The sequence below is a fragment of the Toxotes jaculatrix genome, chromosome 10 (assembly GCF_017976425.1).
Source record: "Toxotes jaculatrix isolate fToxJac2 chromosome 10, fToxJac2.pri, whole genome shotgun sequence".
NCBI lineage: Eukaryota > Metazoa > Chordata > Actinopteri > Toxotidae > Toxotes > Toxotes jaculatrix.
In genome coordinates this window covers 28194812-28214785 of record NC_054403.1, presented here as the reverse complement: position 1 = coordinate 28214785, position 19974 = coordinate 28194812, and the positions used below count along the sequence as shown (strand labels likewise).

The window sequence follows — 19974 nt, the reverse complement described above, 5'->3', positions numbered from 1 at the left end:
TCACCAGGAGTTTACTGGATGCATTGATATGGTAAGCCCCACCCGTCTGGCGTTCCAAGTAGGTTAAAACAAAGCAAACAAGTTACACCATCTCTCCTGGAAAAGCCTCAAACTTTAAAAGAAGTCAAAAGAAACTGCAGAGCGAGGTGGTTTGGGAGGTGAGAGAGAGAGGACACGATGGCGGTTTGATGTCTGACTGGTGGCAAATTGTTTTAGGGTTTGTTTTGCCTTACTGAACGTCCCAGATGGGTGGTGTTTACCTCGCAGGACTAAAACGACAAGTGGTGAGAACTTTAAACAAAAGTATCTGAAAGTGAAAAAGACTTCTTTGTTACTTAGAGTTTTACTCAGTATTTTCCAGTGGCCTGGTGTGGTAAGCCCCACCCGTATGGTGTTCCAAGTAGATTAAAACAAGTGAGGCAGTTACACCATCTCTCCTGGAAAAGCCTCAAACTTTTAAGCGAGCTGAGGGAAAGCGCACGGTTACGTGATGCGGTGGCTGCTTGGTCAAACTTTAAAGCGAGCTGAGGGGAAACTGCAGAGGAAGGCAATTTGGAAAGTTCGAGATCGATTGATTGATCTGTTCATACCTGACTGGCGCCTGGTGTTTGAACAATAGTTACCGTATTGTGAGTTTGTTTTACTCTGCTGTCGGTGCCAGGTGGGTGGGACAGTGAGTGCCAGGGAGTTTACATGAAGTACACACTGATATTTAAGTCCACACTCCTGTGACCCACGTCTGAAAAACCTGGGACTGGTATGATTAAGCTCCACCCTCCTGGCACTCCAAGTAGACCGAATCAAGCAAGAGGCTTATGTCATCGCTCCTGGAAGCGCCACAGTGAGGCGGCGGGGGCGGGGGTGGGGGGGGGTTTAATAGAGCGGGGACAGGGCAAAGTGGTATTAAAGTTTACAACTTCAGAGGAAATGTTACTGTGAGTTCCAGCTCTCAGAGTCGAGTTTCAGCGTGTGAAGTTTATACTCGAATGATGCATTTTATTTGGTCGCTGCGGACGCTGGAAGAACGGAGCGTTTGTTCGCCGTCGCCTCCCGACAGTGCAGGATGTCCAACAGGAACGCGGGGCAGGACGGAGACGGCCTGCACCTGGAGGGTTTCACACAGACCAGTTGTCCCTGTTTCAGCCTGTAAAGGACAACGTCCTCAGAGTCCCTTCGCTGTGGTCCTTTTTTGTGTTTTTGCGTCTGTGACATCCAATATTTTTTTTTTGTCTTTCTCCATATTTTAGGTCAAACACCAGAGCAGCAACTCTAACTGTGACTGTATCAGATCAGGGTTCGGTTTTATAAGATCCAGGAGGTTTCCCCTAAATGTCACGCTGCTCTTTAAAGGGCTATTCCGCTGCTTTTACACGTGAAAGTCGTCATGGTTTGTCCTCATCAGCCTGTTAAATCCGGCGCACAGAGCCTGCTGGAGCTGTCTCCCAGCCAGGGAGGCTCTAATGAAAGACAGGTGCATTATGGGACATGTAGGATCTGTTTCTGGACTAAAAGTCAGGACCTCGTCTTCATGATAGAGACAAACTGGATCACTGTCTGTGCTGCTTTAACTGTTAACTCAGGTAAATGTGTTGTGGAGCCAAGTGGATGTCCTGAGGGAACGACGTCGTCACACAGGAATCGTCCCTCAGCTTGTCTCATATAAAACCCACAGCTCTACGTCCTCATCACAGGCAATAAACCTAAACCTCTAAAAGTGTCTCTGAGCGACGTCTTACCTTCAGAAGGGTCCAGGCGTCGGGCGCGGCGGCCATGTTTGGAGTTGTTGTGGACGAACATGTTGTCTGACACGGCGAGCACGTGACCGTCCACGTTGACTGTAGTGGAAACCACCACCTGGACACAGACACCTCAGGGTCAGTTACAGCCGCTTCACTTGAGTGCGTGTCGTCATTTTAAGAGTGGGAGGAGTCAGACTCACCTGAAACCGCCTCATGTCCCGAGGATTTCCCGCATTTTTCAAACAGTTCTGATTGCACTTGAGGAAGAACTTCAGGAAGAATCTGAGAGCAGAGGGACAGAGACATCACATTCATTAAGAGCCGGCACAAACACTGACCCAGGGTCAGACACAGGAGCGGAGGGAAGTGAAGTCGGGCTCAGTCCGACTCTACAGGAAGTTCCTTTTACATCAGGGGACGCTTCACCAAAATAAAAGCTCCTGACAGAGTCAGAGGTCTCCAGAGAAATAAACTGTGACACAGTTTAAAGACACACTGACCCTCACACAAACGTAAAAGCACAGGAGAAACAACACATTTTAAAAAATGACCACATTTTCAGTAACTAATAAAACTAAAATAAACAAGCTGCAGTCAGTTAATGGAAAGAAATATAAAATAAAATAAAATTAGAAACTCATTAATATCAGAGGAAGATTTCAACGACCTGTCGTTAATAAAACTCATATGAACAAAGCTTTAGAAAAACATCGTAATGGAATTTAAATCTTTTTTTATGTTTGTTTGTTTTAAGCTTGAAGCTCAACACATTTTCATGAATTATGAAGATATTTATGAACCGTTTGAAATTCCCCTGTGAACAGTGAATGAATTATTCATTCATAAACACACTGTGAGGACTGGATCACGTGACTAATCAGTTATCAATAATATAATTATAATCCAGTATTTATGAAGCGTCTCTGCGGCCTGATCACTGATTCACCTGCCACTCATGTTCTCCGTCAATCGATTGGTTCTGTATAGAACAGTGAACGTGCTGATTCCTCTGAGCTCACGGTGACGTCTGCAAACGCACCTTCAGTAAAACGTCCTCATGTTGATGTGAGAGACACATTCTGTGACACTGTAAACACATCAGTGTCCTGCACACGTGTTCAGTCTCAGACAGGACTTTCTTGGTGTTATTGGAAAGACGATGCGTTCGAGGACAGAGCGAGGCCTCGCGCCTCTCACTGCCGTCCACGCGTGCGTCTGTCCTCTGGGCGTCAGTGTTTCTGTTTCTTCGTGTCAGGTCACATCTCGCCTCTCGTCTCTCAGCAGATCAAATTATCATTCAGCGGCGGCGTCTTGATAAAGACAGTCGACACTTCCTGCAGACTTATGGCGTCTCATTAGGGGCCGCCTTTTGATTTTTCTCTCTCGCTCACCGTCTGTTGATTTACGCGGTTTTTTACGGCAGCAGAGGAGTATTGATTGGGAACGGATATCAATGAGGACGGGCGGTAATAACCCGCAGCTTCGGAGGAGGACGGTGGGGGAGGGGAGGGGGGGTCAGAATGGATTGCCACCTTAATGCATTTCCCACTGCCTTGTAATCTGCGCACATCCATCTCTCGGACCATAAGCCCCCCCCACCCCCACCCGCCCCCCGCCCATTCTGATGGAGCGCTTCCTTTTTAATTGCCACATTATCACAATAATAATCCGGGCAGTTAACAAGCGGCAAGGTCGCAGACAGACATGTCACATTAACCAGGGGATAACCTCGGCAGAATACCCACACCCATCCTCTCCCACCCCGCCTCCTTACTCCACTGCTTCAGCAAGGCATGCTGGGTGGGGGGGCTGGGCTCTGTGAGGGCGGCATCGATTTCCACCTTAATAAGACACTAACAATACCTTTAAAAACACACAGCAGGAGCTGAGCCGGGTTTTCACTGCAGGTTTTTACAGTTTTATCTCTCAAACTAAATCCGTCAACTTTTACCTTAAAGCGCCGTCTTTTCCCAGTGACAGCGAAGGAATCACGCTGCTTCCTACTGGGACTTTGAGGGGAATAACTCACGGACTGTGACTGATCTGGTTTGAGAGGTTTTTAAGGGGAAAAATTAACACTTCAGCTTCCACTTCATCTCAGCTGAGGTGAAAACGCCGGATTAATTCATGGATATAAGATGTGAAGAGGTTTTTAACTGGTCACCGTCGCAGTTTAACGCGTTTTATCGTGTCAAAACTACTGAAATTTTCCAACATGGATTTTCTCGATTCAGAATTTTTAAAAAAAAATCAGGGCTGCTTTTCATGTTATTTGGTTCTAAGGGATTTTATATATTTTTTAAATATATTTTTATATCTATTGAAAACCTTGATACAGATTAAAATCCATGAATTAATCCCAGATTCAGAGTGAGGCTGTGATGAACCCAGAAACACTTAAACCCCGAATCATTTACACACGATCAGGATTAAATCCAAATCTCCTCAATGCTCAACAACAATCCCTGAAAAACTGTTTGCACTTGAAAATATTTCAAACTCCTGATCCCGAACCTCAACACGCCCGTCCCCTGGTCCTGCGACTGACGGGCAGGAGGTCCTGGATTTCTGGTCATTGTGTGTGTGACTGTGTTGATATTTTTAGTTTATCGATGATGCGGTTGATTTTTACTGCCAGTGATTTTGTGTCGGTGATTTGTGCAGCAGTGACAGGTCCCAGTGAAAACTGTCTTCACCGTGTGGACGAGGACACTGCTGCCGGACAGAGACGCTGAGGCGGAAATCTCAAACCTCTGCGTGGACAGAGACGCGGCTGGTTTTCATTTGGGTGGAATTACCCTTTAAAGAGACACACAGAGGTAAGGAGGTGGGTGGAGAGACAGGCGGTGTGTGTGTGCGTGTGTGTGTGTGCGTGTGTGTGTGTGTGTGTGTGCGTGTGTGTATCGACTGAAAGCTGATCTGCTGCTCTGGAGGCTCTAATGCCCTTTATGGCAGTGAACAGAATAATATGGAGCTCCATTCAGATGATACTGAGTCCTTCAGAGAGCTGATATGGATCGATGAGGATCGCATTAAAACGCAGCTGGAGACAAGACCAGAGACTCACACACACAATACATGTACACACACACACACACAAATACACAAGTACACACACAAACTCAATGGGCTGCTCAGACCATATACACATACAGTACACTACTCACACACACACACACACGACTACATCCTGATACACACACCAACAAAATTCACAGATACACTTAAAGACACACAAATATAACCAAGCTGCTTCGACCACACACACACACACACACACACACACACACACACACACACAAAGTGATACACACTGTTACACACATACACAGACACAATGATAAACATACAAGAAACAAAAACATACTGATACACGTCAAAGGCTGATACAAAAACACAACACACGCACCTTACAACAACAACTCAACAGCACAGACACACTTCAGCTCCTCCCTATTTATTCCTATCCTCTCCTGTCCTCTCCCGTCCTCTCCCGTCCTCTCCCGTCCTCACCCGTCCTCTGAAACTTAACTGATGAGAAAAACAGAAACATTGAGGCGACTGGAAACATGAAATCAGCAGATCAGAGGACAGAGGACAGAGGACGGAGGACGGAGGACGGAGGACTCTCACTGACACATCACCAAACACACTGAACAACGTCTGAAGACTTAAATACAAATTAAACACCGGTTCTGTCTCCAGGTGAGGGACGTAAACACCTGCACGTCGTTCTTATAAATCTGAAACCGATGATCATGATGTTTGATAGAAAACCAGGTTTCTCCTCTCAGACACACGAGGTCTGACGGTGTCACCTCAGACCAGGCAGCTTCACCTGGAGACTGGCACCGTCCCGGGGGGGACGAGGGGGGGGACGAGGGGGGGACGAGGGGGGGCGGGGGGGCGCCGGTCTGACTACAGCATTTTCACTGGCTGCTATGGATGATGTCACCTCTGACCACACCCAGGGCACTATGGGAAGCAATTACATCGGGCTCAGATTACAAGGCCCTGATGAACACACACACACAGAAACACACACATGTACAGTTCATATGAACACACACACACTCTGAGAGGATGCTCTCTCACACACACACACACACACACACACACACACACTCTCTCCCTGGAGTCTCTCACTTATTACGTTAGGCAAGAAAGAAAAAGAAGCAGGAAAAAAAATCAATATTTCAGCAGGAGTATTTTTAAAAGCTGCCGTGTTGCTGATTCTGCCGCCGCCATCGCCGCCGCTGCTGATGCTGCTCGCCCTCACAGTTTGATTCTCTCTGTGAGGAGCCACCACGCCGCCCGCCGCTGCGAGTTTACCACCTGACCACCCGGCGAGTCCAGGCCAGCACGCCACCATCAGCTCTTCGCACGGGTGACAAAACTGAAATAAAGCAGAACGCGAGCGTGGCGAGCCGAGGCCACCGCCGAGCCTGCAACAATCCGTCCTGGTTAACCCGCTAACTGCCTCACCGTCACATCTCATTTGTTTGCTGCTAACGAACAAAGCGAGGAGCTTCTGCGTCTGAGAAACAAAAGGCAGAAAAGAAAGAGAAAAACAAGCTTGCAGGCAGTTTGTGCTGCAGAAACATCAGAAGAAGAAGAAGAAGGCGGGAAGGCGTTCGTCGAAGCGTTGCCTCATTAGAGGGTCGAGTAAAGTCTAATATTGACTCTGCCATGTTGTTGAAACGCCCTCTTCAAATAATTACTGAGGAATTCAGATGATGCTCCTCTGCAGATAATTAGGATATGAAACAAGAGCAGCTTCATGCCCATTACGTTACATGATGATTCACTGGCCTCAGCACCAGCGCGTGTGTGTTTGCTTTTGTCTGGCCTTATTACAGCACACGAGTGTGTGTGTGTGTGTGTGTGTGTGTGTGTGTGTGTGTGTGTGTGTGTGTGTGTGTGTGTGTGTGTGTGTGTGTGGATGAGGGCCCTCCTTGGCTCTGCTACACGCCATCAATAATTCACAAGCCAAGATGGCAATTACAGGACCATGTACAATCAAACTAAATATTTGATGAGGCACTAAAACAGTCCCTGGAACAGATCTGCCTCTGTCTCTCTCTGTCTCTCTCTCTCTCTCTCACACACACACACACACACACACACACACACACACACACACACACACACACACACCAACACATAAACACAGCCTCTCTACTGTCTATTGTCACAACACATTAGGTCCTTGGTCCCTTATTCCCCAGACTTTGTCTTGACACGCAAAAGCAGTTTATTCTGCTAAAAGAGCCTCGTGCAATTCATTTGTTCGCTCTGAAATATTGAGTGCCAGCATTATGCATTCTGGGAGGCTGCGGATCGCCGGCCGCTCGTTTCTGTCTTCGCAAATAAAGCAACAGTGACGAGAGCAAACAAGTGTGGAGGGGGAGAGGGGAGGGGGAGAGGCCGGGGGGGGGGAGGGGGGGGGACTGGGGGAGGAAGGGCTGCCGTGTTAAATATCTGAAACTAATCAATCTGAATCGATCGCTATAAAAACAGAGATGCTTACACCCCCCCTCCCCCCTCCCCCCCCCCCCCCCCTGTGACCGGAGGTAAATTTTTCTGCGTTAAAAATAATGTGACACAAAATCTATCAGAAAATAAATGAATAAACGAAGTGGAGAACGTGATGACTTCATCGCAGGATCGAACGCCGATGACCAAATCTAAAAACATAGGAAGAAATTTGTCTGCAGGGAAAAATATTTCAGCTGCTAATCGATCGATTATGTCTGTGTGTAAAACCTGCTCGTCACCTGTCAATCACTCGGTGGGCAGGACTTTGTCTGGGTCTGCTCAGCCATGGTGTCACTGCTCATGCTAACTTCCTGGGTTCAGCAGCTCGTCAGGAGGCTCCACTGATGCTCACTGAGCCTCCACAATGGACCCTGTCCCCGATGGACACGTCCCCACTCACCCTCCCCACCTGACTCTAACTCGGATCACCTGAGGGACACCAGGTCCGGGTCTCTGGAGCAGGATTTCCTCCACTGTTTTCAGCATGGAGACAGTATTTCCCTGTTATTAAATATAATATTATTCTTATTCATCTTTAGGGAAAAGGAGCAGAGGAGCTCCACTGCTGAGTAATGGCTTTAAAATATCATCTGCTGACTAGATGAGCTAAATCTGTCTGATTCAGCTCAGCAGGTGATCGAATGATCAACGCTCACAGGCAATAATCCCAGCAGCGTGTCACAGTGTCGCCGGCGCTCACGGACTCATGCTAACGTGGCGGAGATGCACAGCAGACTCTGAGCGTCAGACTGTCGCTGAGTTTCTCCGGATCTTCAGAAGCAGAAACATAAAAAAGGAAAAGACGAGTCTAAAGAGTCTGAGACAGAGATGTCCAACAGGAAAGTCAGGCAGCGTCTTCCTGTCTGTGCTCTGCTGTTTCCTGTTAGCTGGAGGTGAGTGTGTGTGTGTGTGTGAGTGTGTGTGTGTGCGCGTGTGTGTGTGTGTGCTCTGTCCCAGCAAAGATCGCTGTGCAAACGTGTGTTTGTGTGTTTCTGTGCAAATGTTTTGGAGATGCTGCATAAAAAAAAAAAAACACATGCTGAGTTCCTCGAGCACAGAGATGAACAGAACATCCCATAATTATTTCATACTGCCTGAGAGAGAGAGAGAGAGAGAGAGAGAGAGAGAGAGAGAGAGAGAGAGAGAGAGAGAGAGAGGGCGAGGGACAAACAGAGAAACTGAAAAAAGACTTTTTTGGTTGAGTAAACCAGTTTACAACACACACACACACACACACACACACACACACACACACACACACACACACACACAGTGTGTAATAATCTCAGTGAAGGGGGAAAACCTGAGGACGAGTGTTCAGCCTCAGTCTGGCTCTGTGTTGATCCGTATTCTGTGACCTGCAGCAGCAGCCAGTCCACCTTCAGGTAACGTTCACCTGAGATCACCTGAGATTTATTTCACTGAGTGATTCACGTTGAACACTTTGACCTTTGCACTCACATTTGTTCAGTTCAGTTTTATTTATACAGCCACAATCACGGAGCACTCGCTCTGTGATTTACTGCTGCTGATGTTGTCCCTCTGTCCCTCTGACAAATGTCCCCTAGGACAATAAAGAAACAGTTGAACCTCAAACCTTATTCACTAAATGATGAATTTCTACTGTTTTCACTGTGTTGCAGAACATTTTCCTGATGTTTTCATTCACACCAAACAAAGGATTTGGATTCAGTGAATTCTGTGAAAACTGATTTACATTCCCAAACTCAGAGACTCTGACGGGACATTTGTCCCTCAAAAGGGAGTTGAGTCCACTCCAATGTGACTTTGTGAAAGATTTATGTCCCCACAACATGAGTAATAGACACACACACACACACACACACACACAGACACACACACACACACTCTCCCACAGTGACCTCCAGTTACTCCTCAGCTGTATTTTGGCAGCGTTGTCATGACGATCAGTGTATTTGTCTCCACGATCGAAAAATCATCCGTGTGACGCAACGCTGAAGCTTGAGTTTGTGTGTGTGTGTGCGTGTGCGTGCGTGCGTGTGTGTTTGACATCATGACTTAAAAATGAGGTGGAAATCGGAGTCAGATTCAGAATTCAGAGAAAAACATCCGAGCGCATGTCCTCATAAAACACAGAGTGAACATACTGTACAGCCAATCACAGGCATGGAAACTCACACACACCCATGTAAACCTGTTTAAGAGCCAGAGTACACGCTAAGAAACATGCAATTACACCCTGGATTACACACACACACACACACACACACACAAAGCCTCAGCAACATATTTAGACACCGCCTTCTACTGCAGTTCTTTGTGAAAGTCAACAACAGAAGCGGCTGTGAGAGTAAATAGTGATGAAGACGATGTTAGAACTGATAAACTGATCTAATGTGACACAGATTCATCCACAGCCTGAAACACTGAGCTGATTCCAAACAGGTGAAAAGCTCTGTGTTATTCAGGACTTACTTTTCTCTGCTGTGTGTTTGTTTTCCTCACAGTTAGTGTGACCACCTGGAGGCTTCTGGATCACACTTCCCTGAATCACGCTGTGAAGTGATCAGTGTTGAGAACTATCAATAATCAAACCACCTACACAGAATGTACGATAACCTTTGCCCAACGTGCTGCTTCCTGCACAAAACCTCAAAAATAAACTGAAATAAAAAGCCGGAGACTTTCAATCTGACAACACATCCAGCAGACTGTCTGAGACAGTCAACACAACAACCAAAGCACAAATCAAACTACACAAACTGCACCAAAGTGGCCACACAGTCCTCAGTGTACGTTGAGTAGTATATGTTGACAGCCTGGCAGCATACTGTCAACCAGAGGGTGCGTCGAGCGAACGGCTGCTACCAGATAAACCTCAACAGATACCCAGAACAGAGAGAATCATGAGAGAGGAGGCCTGGAAACAGCCTGGAAACAGCATGGAAAACCACCTGGAAAACAATATGAGAATCACCTGGAAACAGCCTGGAAACAACCTGGAAAACAATCTGAAAACCACCTGGAAACAGCCTGGAAAACAATCTGAGAACCACCTGGAAACAGCCTGGAAACAACCTGGAAAACCACCTGGAAAACAATATGAGAATCACCTGGAAACAGCTTGTAAAACAGTATAAGAACAGCGTGGAAACAGCCTGGAAACAGCCGGGTAGCTCAGGGGGAACACAGAGAGGAACCTGCAACACTACATTAAATACTCTACAGCCTAATTCACACAGAGGCAATTTGTCCTATTAAACATTCAAATATAATTGGTGGTTCTCAAACTGTCCAGCAAACTCCAGGTGACCTTCAAGGGTCTTTCAGGGAATTTCAGGGGCAAAAGATGTTAATATTAATTTCACTTTGTTAGAATTGAATTCAGTAAAAATGATTCCAGATTAAAGATGTATAAGGTGTCTGTTGTTTTACCTCTCAGGTTTTCAGCCGCACACACTTTAAGTTTTATGTTTTTGTCTAAAGTTTTGTCAGTTTTTTGCTCCTGTTTCTTTTTATAGAACTTTATCAGGAGCTTTATCACTTCATTAGCATAGCTACTGATTTATTTTACAAACTAAGCTAACATTCGTTAGCATTTGTTGGAAGGTAGCAACATTGATAAAGTTGGATTCAAGTTAGCATTGGCTAACAATTTACTTAAAGATGACTTGGCATTTATTAGCAACTTAATTTTTCAGCCTAGCTAGGGTCTGTTATTCAGCCACATTTATTAGCAACCTATTTTAACAGCTAAGTTAGCATGTGCTAAAATATCATTTTTGTCAACATTAGCATTTGCTGGCGACTTAATTTATTACCTGAACCAGCCTGTGTTTGGCAGCTATCGTCGCTCTAACTTTTTATGGTCACTCCAAGAGAACTGTTCCAGTAAGTGTTGACTCTAAAGAGTTTTTCAAAGTTGAAATGACAAAAACATTTTAACTTCACCTACAATGTAAACACAAAAGATTGAGACCAGTGCTGAGCCATAAAATACTGATTTGATAACAGGAAATATTAAATGCTATGTTTTTAATGTGCAGTTTGGTGCGTCAGCCTGTGTCTCTGTGTGGGTGTTGTTTCTGTTTCTTTGTGTAAAATATTAAGAGCAACTTTTGGCTGAATTTTCTCTAAAATCTGATTCCAGGAGCCCGTCATGGATTTAAAAGAGAGGTTAAACATACAGCTCTGTGGGACTGAAACTAATCAATGCTGAATCTCAGGGTCAGCGTGAAGGTTAAAGGTCAGGCACTGCACATTTCCAGGAAATACTCAGGTCCCTGAAAAACATAATGTGCTGCTTTTTGAGTTTTTTAGGCATCTATAGCATAACTGCAGGTGTTTTTATAGATCCTGCAGAAACCCTGGTAACCCTATCATCACATGAACATAAGGATTTCTATATTCTCTCTGGAAGAAGAAGATCCTTCAGCTTCTAGTCTGATGAAATCCTCCTGAAACCCTGCAGATAAACTCCAGACATGGCCTCAAAGTAAAAGCTAAAACCTGGACGGATTTCTTTCCTGAAAAGTTTGACGTTTCATATAAATGTGATCGTGGCGGAGCAGCATGTGGCTGAAAGGCACATCGGCAGCTGATGTCAGGTGCTGTATTCAGCTTTAAGGCTGCTTCATGTTAAACCCTCCAAAATAAAGGTCAGACCTCCAAAGACCACTTTATTTAAAAGACCAAAATACAGAAAGAGAAGAAGAAGAAGGGGTGTTAGCAGCTGGAGTGACGCTGCTCTTTGGGGGAAACGGGCTCTGTTTTTAACAGTCAGACCTCAGTGAGTTCCTGACCTGTCGACTCTGCTCTGACCTGAAAATCCCAGAGCACTTCCTCCGGTTCGCTCTCATTACTCAGAGCAGCAAACAAGCAAAGCACCAGCCTCAGAGTTTATCTGCAGCTTTGTTTCTGAACCACGATCAGGCTGAGAGGAACACATCGCTCTGCTCTTCAACTCTTCCTTCAGCTTATCACCTCTAACTCCACGTCTCTGACCTAACGCCTGCGGCCTTGTCATTTATTATGATTTTCAGAATAAGCCATCACTCGGTGTCTGAGTGGTGCTGTCTATGCTCTGGGACAGGTTTAAAATGGTGAGACTGTCTGTCTCAGTGTCCACAGGCTTTTCATTGTGGTAATTTGGGACAGTTTTTGTTTCCATCCATGAAAAGTTTGTCTATATTCCAGAGATTTACTGCCAGTTTGTCCCAATCAGAGACGAGCAGGTAGCGAAGGTCTGCATGATTATTTTCAGCTGTTTTCCTCTCACAATGAAATATTCAGCCGACCGTCTGTAACCTGCCTCTGCCCTGAACAACCTGCTGTTACACGGACCTAAAGGTCAGCTGACGCTCTAAGTGACAGTAATGGTTCCTCTCAGCACTTCATTCATTTATAAAAAACATCTCCAGTTTTATGATTCATTTAACGCTCTCGCTCTCACGCCTGCCTGAGCAGTAAATTCTTAATATGTACAACATGATTTAATTATTGCTCCACGTTCAAACCACAGATAGACGCTAACCATGCTAACCACGCTAATTCATGCTTTACTTTCTTCTTCTGCATTTGCTCCATCGGCACGTGCAGCGATCGGAGGAGCGTTCCAGTGGTATGGTGGATGCAGTGGATACCATAACTACCACTACTGTTACTGCCACAACCACCACGACCACAGCCACAGCTAACACTAACTGACAGGAGGCTGCACCACCACCATTATTACTGTCCTACACACACACCACCAGTGCTACCACCAGTGCTACCACCAGTGCTACCACTATTACTCGTGCAGAAACATCCAGTTGTCCGTCAGTCAGTGTGCGTGTGTGTGTGTGTGTGTGTGTGTGTGCGTGTGTGTGTGTGTGTGTGTGTGTGTGCGTGCGTGTGTGTGTGTGTGTGTGTGTGTGTGCGTGCCTGTGTGTCTGTGTGTGTGCGTGTGTGTGCGTGTGTGTGTGCGTGTGCGTGTGTGTGTGTGCGTGTGTGCGTGTGTGTGTGTGCGTGTGTGCGTGTGTGTGCGTGTGCGTGTGTGTGTGTGTGTGTGTGTGCGTGTGTGTGTGTGTGCGTGTGCGTGTGTGTGTGTGTGTGACCTCCTCAGGTCTGTTGATGTGATCAGATGTTGAGGCCGGCAGCTCAGATTTATCTCTCACTCATCAGTGGACAAATGTTTCTCTTTATGTGCATTACTATTCCACGCAGGCCTCGCACGGCTGCTGCAGCTGCTGAGGTATTTAATTAAGTGTCTGACTGCTGATGGCTCAACGTCCAGCGTTATTGAACCAAAATTAAAGGAAAAAAGAAGCTCAGTCATTTGAATAAACGCCTGGGGCCTGCCTTCCAACCATTTCATTTCAATATCTCTTCATGCTCCTTTAACCTTTTCTCCTGCTGCTGCTGCTTCAACTCAGAGAGAGAAGGAAAACAAAATGTTGACGTGTCACCTGAACGGGCCCCGGAAACGAATCCGATCATTACTGACCCCAAGGTGACAAACAGGAGGAGCCACGAGCTGAGGAGCAGCTGCTCGTTCTGCCGCTTAAAGGAACAGTCCGCTGTTTTTACATATCTGAGCCAACTTCAACTAATCATCTCCACCTTTCAGCCCTGATGATTATTTTTCAAATCTCCACTTTCAAGAGAGATTTTCTGTCTTCTAAGCAGCCGCTCATGGCAGTCTGCTGCTAATATTAACATCTGATTATTTAATCATTCTTTATGTAATTACTACTCACTGCTTCCAGGTAAATTTAAACCAACACGATCATTTTGATCATTGACTTTTAATGTGAAGTTTCATTTTGTGTGTAGGAAATGATTTTCAGGTCAGAGCACGGCGCTGTGACGTGAGAAGGAAAGTCTCATTCTCCTCATTCTCATTTTCACATCAACAACTGTCACAAACTGGACTTTGCATTTTAGTTTCTATTGTTTTCATGGTCACTGACAAATTCAGTCAAAATATAACAACAAATACAAAATGTTCACATTTAAAAATCAGCCTGATGTGTATCCTCACACAGTGAAGCCTGAACACAGCACACAGCGCTGACTCATGTACTGTGTGTCTAAGTTTGACTTCAGGCCCAAAGCTCTGTCGTCAGTAACACAAGAAAACTGTGGATTGCTCAGAGGAGCCTTTACTTTCACATTGTTGTAATCACTGATTTTAGTTTTGATTTTTTAATTTCAGGGAAATTTATGATTTAACAGTAGTGATGGAGGTGGTACAAGTACTACTAGTTACAGTGGAAGTAATAATAATAATACTAATTAAATATGGATGAGCAATATAGAGTTTGCTACACACACACACACACACACACTGCTGATTGGCTGCTGATAAAGAGGAGGAATAATGATGCAAGCATTACAAAGTAAATGTAATTTACTCTGCTTTGAAGTCGGCGTCGACACCAAAATCACGTTGGATGGTGCAGCCAAATTAAACACACACACACACACACACACACACACACACACACACACACACACACACACACACCCAAAAACAGGAGTAAAGAGAAAACACACCTAATTGGCATAAACAGCTCGGAGAAAACATGTTTTCTGTGGACGGCGTTTTCCTGCTGAACCTCCACTGCACATTTCAGGGTTTTAAAACTCACTGTTATCCTCCATCTGTTTGGCGGCGGCTCCACTCTGCTGCACTGGGACCAGCGGTCAGCAGCAAGGTGAAGCCAGCCGCACCATCTGGCCTGACCTTGGGCCGCGCTCGGCCAACGGAGGCTTGAATATCTGAGGCAAGACTCGAGAAAAACAGAGGACAGAAAGGTTCGTCCTGTGAAACGAACACGCTCCTCGTCCTGGTTCTGCTTCGTAAAGAACCCGACTCATCCTTCGTCAGGTTCTGAGGAAAACACCTCCTACCTGCAACACAGCAGGACACATCGTCCACAGACCGAGCACAGCTAACCAGCCTCCGTCTAAACCCTGCCACCAGACCTGACCTCAGATCAGCCGTCACCTCAATCTCAATCTCTATCACATTTAAAAGATTTTATTTATTTCTTTTCCTCTTTCCGTTCCTTCCCCTCGTCCACGGAGCAGACTGATGTCAGCATCCATCTCTTCATACTTTCAGCCTGCTGTAAGTGGATTACTGATGAAATCATTCACAGCTAATGGCATCCAGACGGCCGAGAGACAGAGGGAGACAGAGGGAGAGAGAGAGAGAGACAGAGAGACATTCCTCCAGTGTCTCATCTGCTCTGGTAAATAAAGACAGAAACTCGATCTGGGGCTGATCTTCAGGAACTGAGATCCTGGTATTTCCCAGGAACTGTCTCCATGATCTGCTCCTTATCCCGGGACAAATACCTGATCTGTCCTGGGATTCTTATCGTGTGTGTGTGTGTGCGTGTGTGTGTGTGTGTGCGTGCACTAAGGCCTCAGTGCAACCATCAAGGCTAAATACTAAAGTCCAACCATGAGTGATTCATTCATTCATTCAGCTGATTCTGACAGTTTTTATATTTTCATGTTTATATTTTAATAATCGTATCAGATCAGATCATCATCAGCTTTAATGTTCAGTGTAAAACGACTGAAACACACTAAACGTGTTGCGTTCACTGACCACCTCCTGTGGCTCCGTTCTCCTGTAACCTCACGTCTCACGGCCTTTATATAAAGATGTGTGTATACAGGTTTATTCATTCTGGCTCAGCGATTACAACGATCAGCTGTGAATCAGGTGATGAGGAGGAACAGGAAGTGAACAGGAACAATCCAGAGTCCTGAGCCTGGACCACTAATCTGCCAATTTAAAAAAGGAAACTCAGTCAGCGGCTGGACTTTGGCGCCAAAACCAGATCAACAAGTGGTTAAATCAGATGTGCAGACCTCTGTCTCCACCTCGGAGAGCAAGACCCAAAACAGCTGAGACAAACCGTCCTTCATGTCCCCGCAGACGCAGGAACGACACATCACAACTACGTGAATGAAGTGTCACCTCCTGAAGGTGCCCAGACATGATGTGACACACACACACGTCAGAACCCAACCTCAAACCATGGTGAGGCCGTTTCACACAAACTGAGCTCTGACAGATGTAAACGTGTAATGGCGGAAACCAGATGTTCTGTGGACGCAGAAACATCAGCACACGGTTTCACAACAGTAAAGAAGAACCTCATCGCACATCTGACCTGAGCAGCATCCTGGCTGGATCCACACTAATCAATCATCAATAATCAATAAGAAATGATCCTGATGAGTGTTATCACAGTGCCACACAGGACAGATGAAAAATTAAAACACAAACACGCACGTGCACACTCAGAAGAACACAAAACTATTATCACATATTAACTGTGTAACACACAGTCCAGGTCAGGAGGACAGGAGGAGGAGACACCCTCCCCCCACCCACGTGGCCTCATACAGGACCGCAGTACACGATCACCTGATCTGGATCCTGCAGGTCCTCCCTGGGATCTCTTTTCTCCTACGATCCAGCGGCGCCTCTAAACGCCTCATCACCATGTTTAATCAAATTAGCGCGCAGCCAAAAATTGACGCTTTTCATTAATTATACAGGATAATTCTAATTGCAAATTCAAATGTATTCTCTCCGAACAGAAGGTGTTCAGTAATATTTCAGGGAATTTGCATATTAAATGGGGGTCGCTCTGCATTATGTATGCTAATGTATGCGCATTGTCTTTATTTTTAACTTGCAGGCCATATGCGCGGCTGCCTGCCTGAGCAGGTGAAAACAGTCCTGAGTGTTTAATTTGGCTGAACAAACGCCACGAGGACGCTTGTCAAGTGCTGTATGGTCCGTGTCAATCTCTGTTTCCCGCTCCTTCGCTGTGTTTTCCACGCGACGCGGCCTTGGCTTTGATTCGCCGTTGAAGTGTTGCTGCTGCAGTTTGTTTTTTTTTGGCCTTTTTGTTGTTTTCACGGCTCTTTTGGCTGCCAGCAGTCAGCGATGACACTGCACCGTCAGCGCAAACAGAGGGCAGGAGTGTTACACAGCGTGAACCAAACGCACCTCGACCACCGCAAACACACACACACACACACACACGCCACTGAAAACACACACCACCGAGCGGCAGCCGGGCGGGTACGGAGGCCAAATACTGACCGGAAAAAAGGTGACATGGTAGAAATAAGTAAAATAAATAAACTCAGTGTAAAGTTAAAAGTTAAAGTTAAAGACTGAGTCTGATCTGTGAGACATGGAGACAAGTTTCACATCAGCTCTGTGATAAAGTGAAAACAGGAAGGAAAACTTCTCCGACTTCTGTGAGAATGAAAACTTCATCTCAGGCCTCATTTTGATTCGGCACCAGATATTGAGAGTTTTGATTTCCTGTGTCTTCCTGTCAGAAACGAGCTGCTGCTCTGACGAACCACGACGTCAAACAGCTCGAGCTCCTCACCTGGAAAGACTTCAACATGTCTGACAGGGAGGGAGGAGGGGGGAGGGAGGTGTACTGGAGGGAGAAGACTACAAAGCAGATTTGTAGCCTTTGAGATAATAGGTGTCATTAAATTTGTAGGCCGATTTCTCAGGGTTGCTTTTAGACCATCGAGCTGTTTTAATGTTGGAGAAGCAGGTTCCTCCGTCTGGCAGAGTCCCAGATCAGCTCCATCCTCCTGAACCAGGAGATGAAAGCCGGCGCCGCCGTCGAGAGGCCGCCGACGTTCGGCTTTTGGGAAGAATTGAAGATCATTTACACAGAATTACTCTTTCTGTTTGAACTGGGCTGAGAATGAAAACTCTGTCAGAGACATTAGAGGGAATACTAAAAGCTGCAGCCCTACAGGTGAGAAAAGCAACACTTCCCTCTTTAACTCCTGCTGCTGTCAGAACACACCAGAGGCTGGGACCGTGAATGTTTGATAAATAGTGGAAAATCTGACGGCGGCTCGGGCGGGTGCTCAAACCCTCGTCAAATCAAATCTTTCACATCTGTGATTCCCCGCGGGCGGCTCGTCGGACCCGAAACCCTCAGCTCCCTCCTCCGTGCACCTCGACGCGGCGCCACTCTTTGCCCCGAAGCTGCGGCGGCATTTCGTGAGGTGTTAACGCCACACAGGATCGGGGGGCGAGGGGGGTGGGGGGGGGGGGGCTGGAGAAAAATAAAGATTAATTAAAAAGCAGCCGAGTGTGAGCGAGCGCCGTGACTCGTTAGAGGACCGAGTCACTTAATGAACTGAGATCACAGCTCCGCCTCCTCCTCAGAGACGGAGTTTATTAGGCCGACACATGGACGCGCGCACACACACACGTAAAACACACATATGATACACACACTCCTCCGTCCAAACGCTTTTCACTGCAGAGTTTAACTTCATGAATGACTCAGGTTCAGAGTCTGACCTTTTAAAGTCAGTGAAGAAGAAAGACGCAGCTCTCAGCTCCACCTTCCCACCGAACGGAAACGGATCGGAAACAGATCGGAAACGCCTTTGAACCCAACTGGAGACTCGACCTCTTGTGCCCCTTTAATAGGAACCAACATGTCAGTGTGACTGGTCCCAGTCTGAAGTCTCAGAGTCTCTGAGTCCAGAGACCAGCAGCAGAATTCAGAGTCTAAAGAAGAAGGAGAAACTCTTAGAGCCTCTGCTGAGGACCAGAGTCCATGTTAGAGTCCAGCTCTGCACTCAGTCCCTGTTTCTCTCTGTAGTTTATGTAGAACCTGTTCAATGTAAAGACAAAAACTGTCCCCGTCTGTCCCTGAGTATTCTGTCCCACTCTGCAAAGTCTGTCTTTGTATACGTGGACTTTATTTCTCACAGGACAAAGGTTTTATTTTGAATCTCTAAAATATTCAAACATCAAATCAGAAAAAATCGACAGAAAAATACTCCACATGTTCTGTATTCACATGATGGGGGGAGTGTGGGGGGGGGGCAGAGTGAGAGAGAGGGAGGGAGGGAGAGAGAGACAGGGCGTGCAGCCAGCTCGACCGCTGATCGTCCCTCAGTGGGAAAGTGCGACCTGGCAGCCGACAGGCGAGGCGGGTCGCTCCGGCCCATGGAGAAGAACCAGGCCGGCCAAAGGAGAGCACACCAAGGACAAAACCTACCCCCGTGGACCTGAGCTGGACCAGAGCTGGACCAGAGCTGAGCCAACACGGATGGAGCCAGGACCAATCAAAATTCACCCACAGGCGAACGAGGACCAACACACGTCAGGTCCACACACAAAAAAAAACCGTCTGACGTCCACCTGACACACACACACCTGCTGGTTTCACCAGCTGTCCAACAACAACAACAACAACAACAAGAAAACAGTGCGTCCTGTCAGCACCTGGTGGGTTAAGCTTCATCATCACACAGAACACGATGATGATGATGATGATGATGATGATGATGAAGGTTCATATAAACACAGGTAAAACACTGTGTGTGTGATCAGGCTCAACAGGTGAATCTGATCTGATCATGTGATGAGGATCATTAGATCTGTGGTGGACGGCGTGGTCCTGAGGACCCCTATGAAGACCTGTCACTTCCTGTCTGATGCTGCTGTTTAATGAATCCACCATGAGAGGCAGTTCTTCACTCAGGAGCATGAACCAGCAGGAGGGTTTGCTGCACACACCTGAGAACCAGACCGGACCGGACCAGACCGGACCGGACCAGACCGGACCGGACCAGACCGGACCGGAGGGTCTCAGTCTGATCCAAGAACAGGAAACACAGAGACGGGACACACTGAGATTCC

At 46.5% G+C, this 19974-nt stretch overlaps 1 protein-coding gene across 3 annotated transcripts in view; it reads right to left on the bottom strand.

Moving 5' to 3' along the window:
• The window catches only part of LOC121188826 (transcription factor COE3-like), a 110903-nt gene that overhangs the window by 39465 nt on the left and 51464 nt on the right, over positions 1-19974 (bottom strand). For all 3 annotated transcript variants that reach the window (XM_041048744.1, XM_041048743.1, XM_041048745.1), the window contains exons 7-8: positions 1940-2021; positions 1737-1854 (exon numbers count right to left, since the gene is read on the bottom strand). In XM_041048744.1, coding sequence (XP_040904678.1) covers positions 1737-1854; positions 1940-2021 — 200 coding nt within the window. The remainder of the gene's footprint in view (positions 1-1736; positions 1855-1939; positions 2022-19974) is intronic.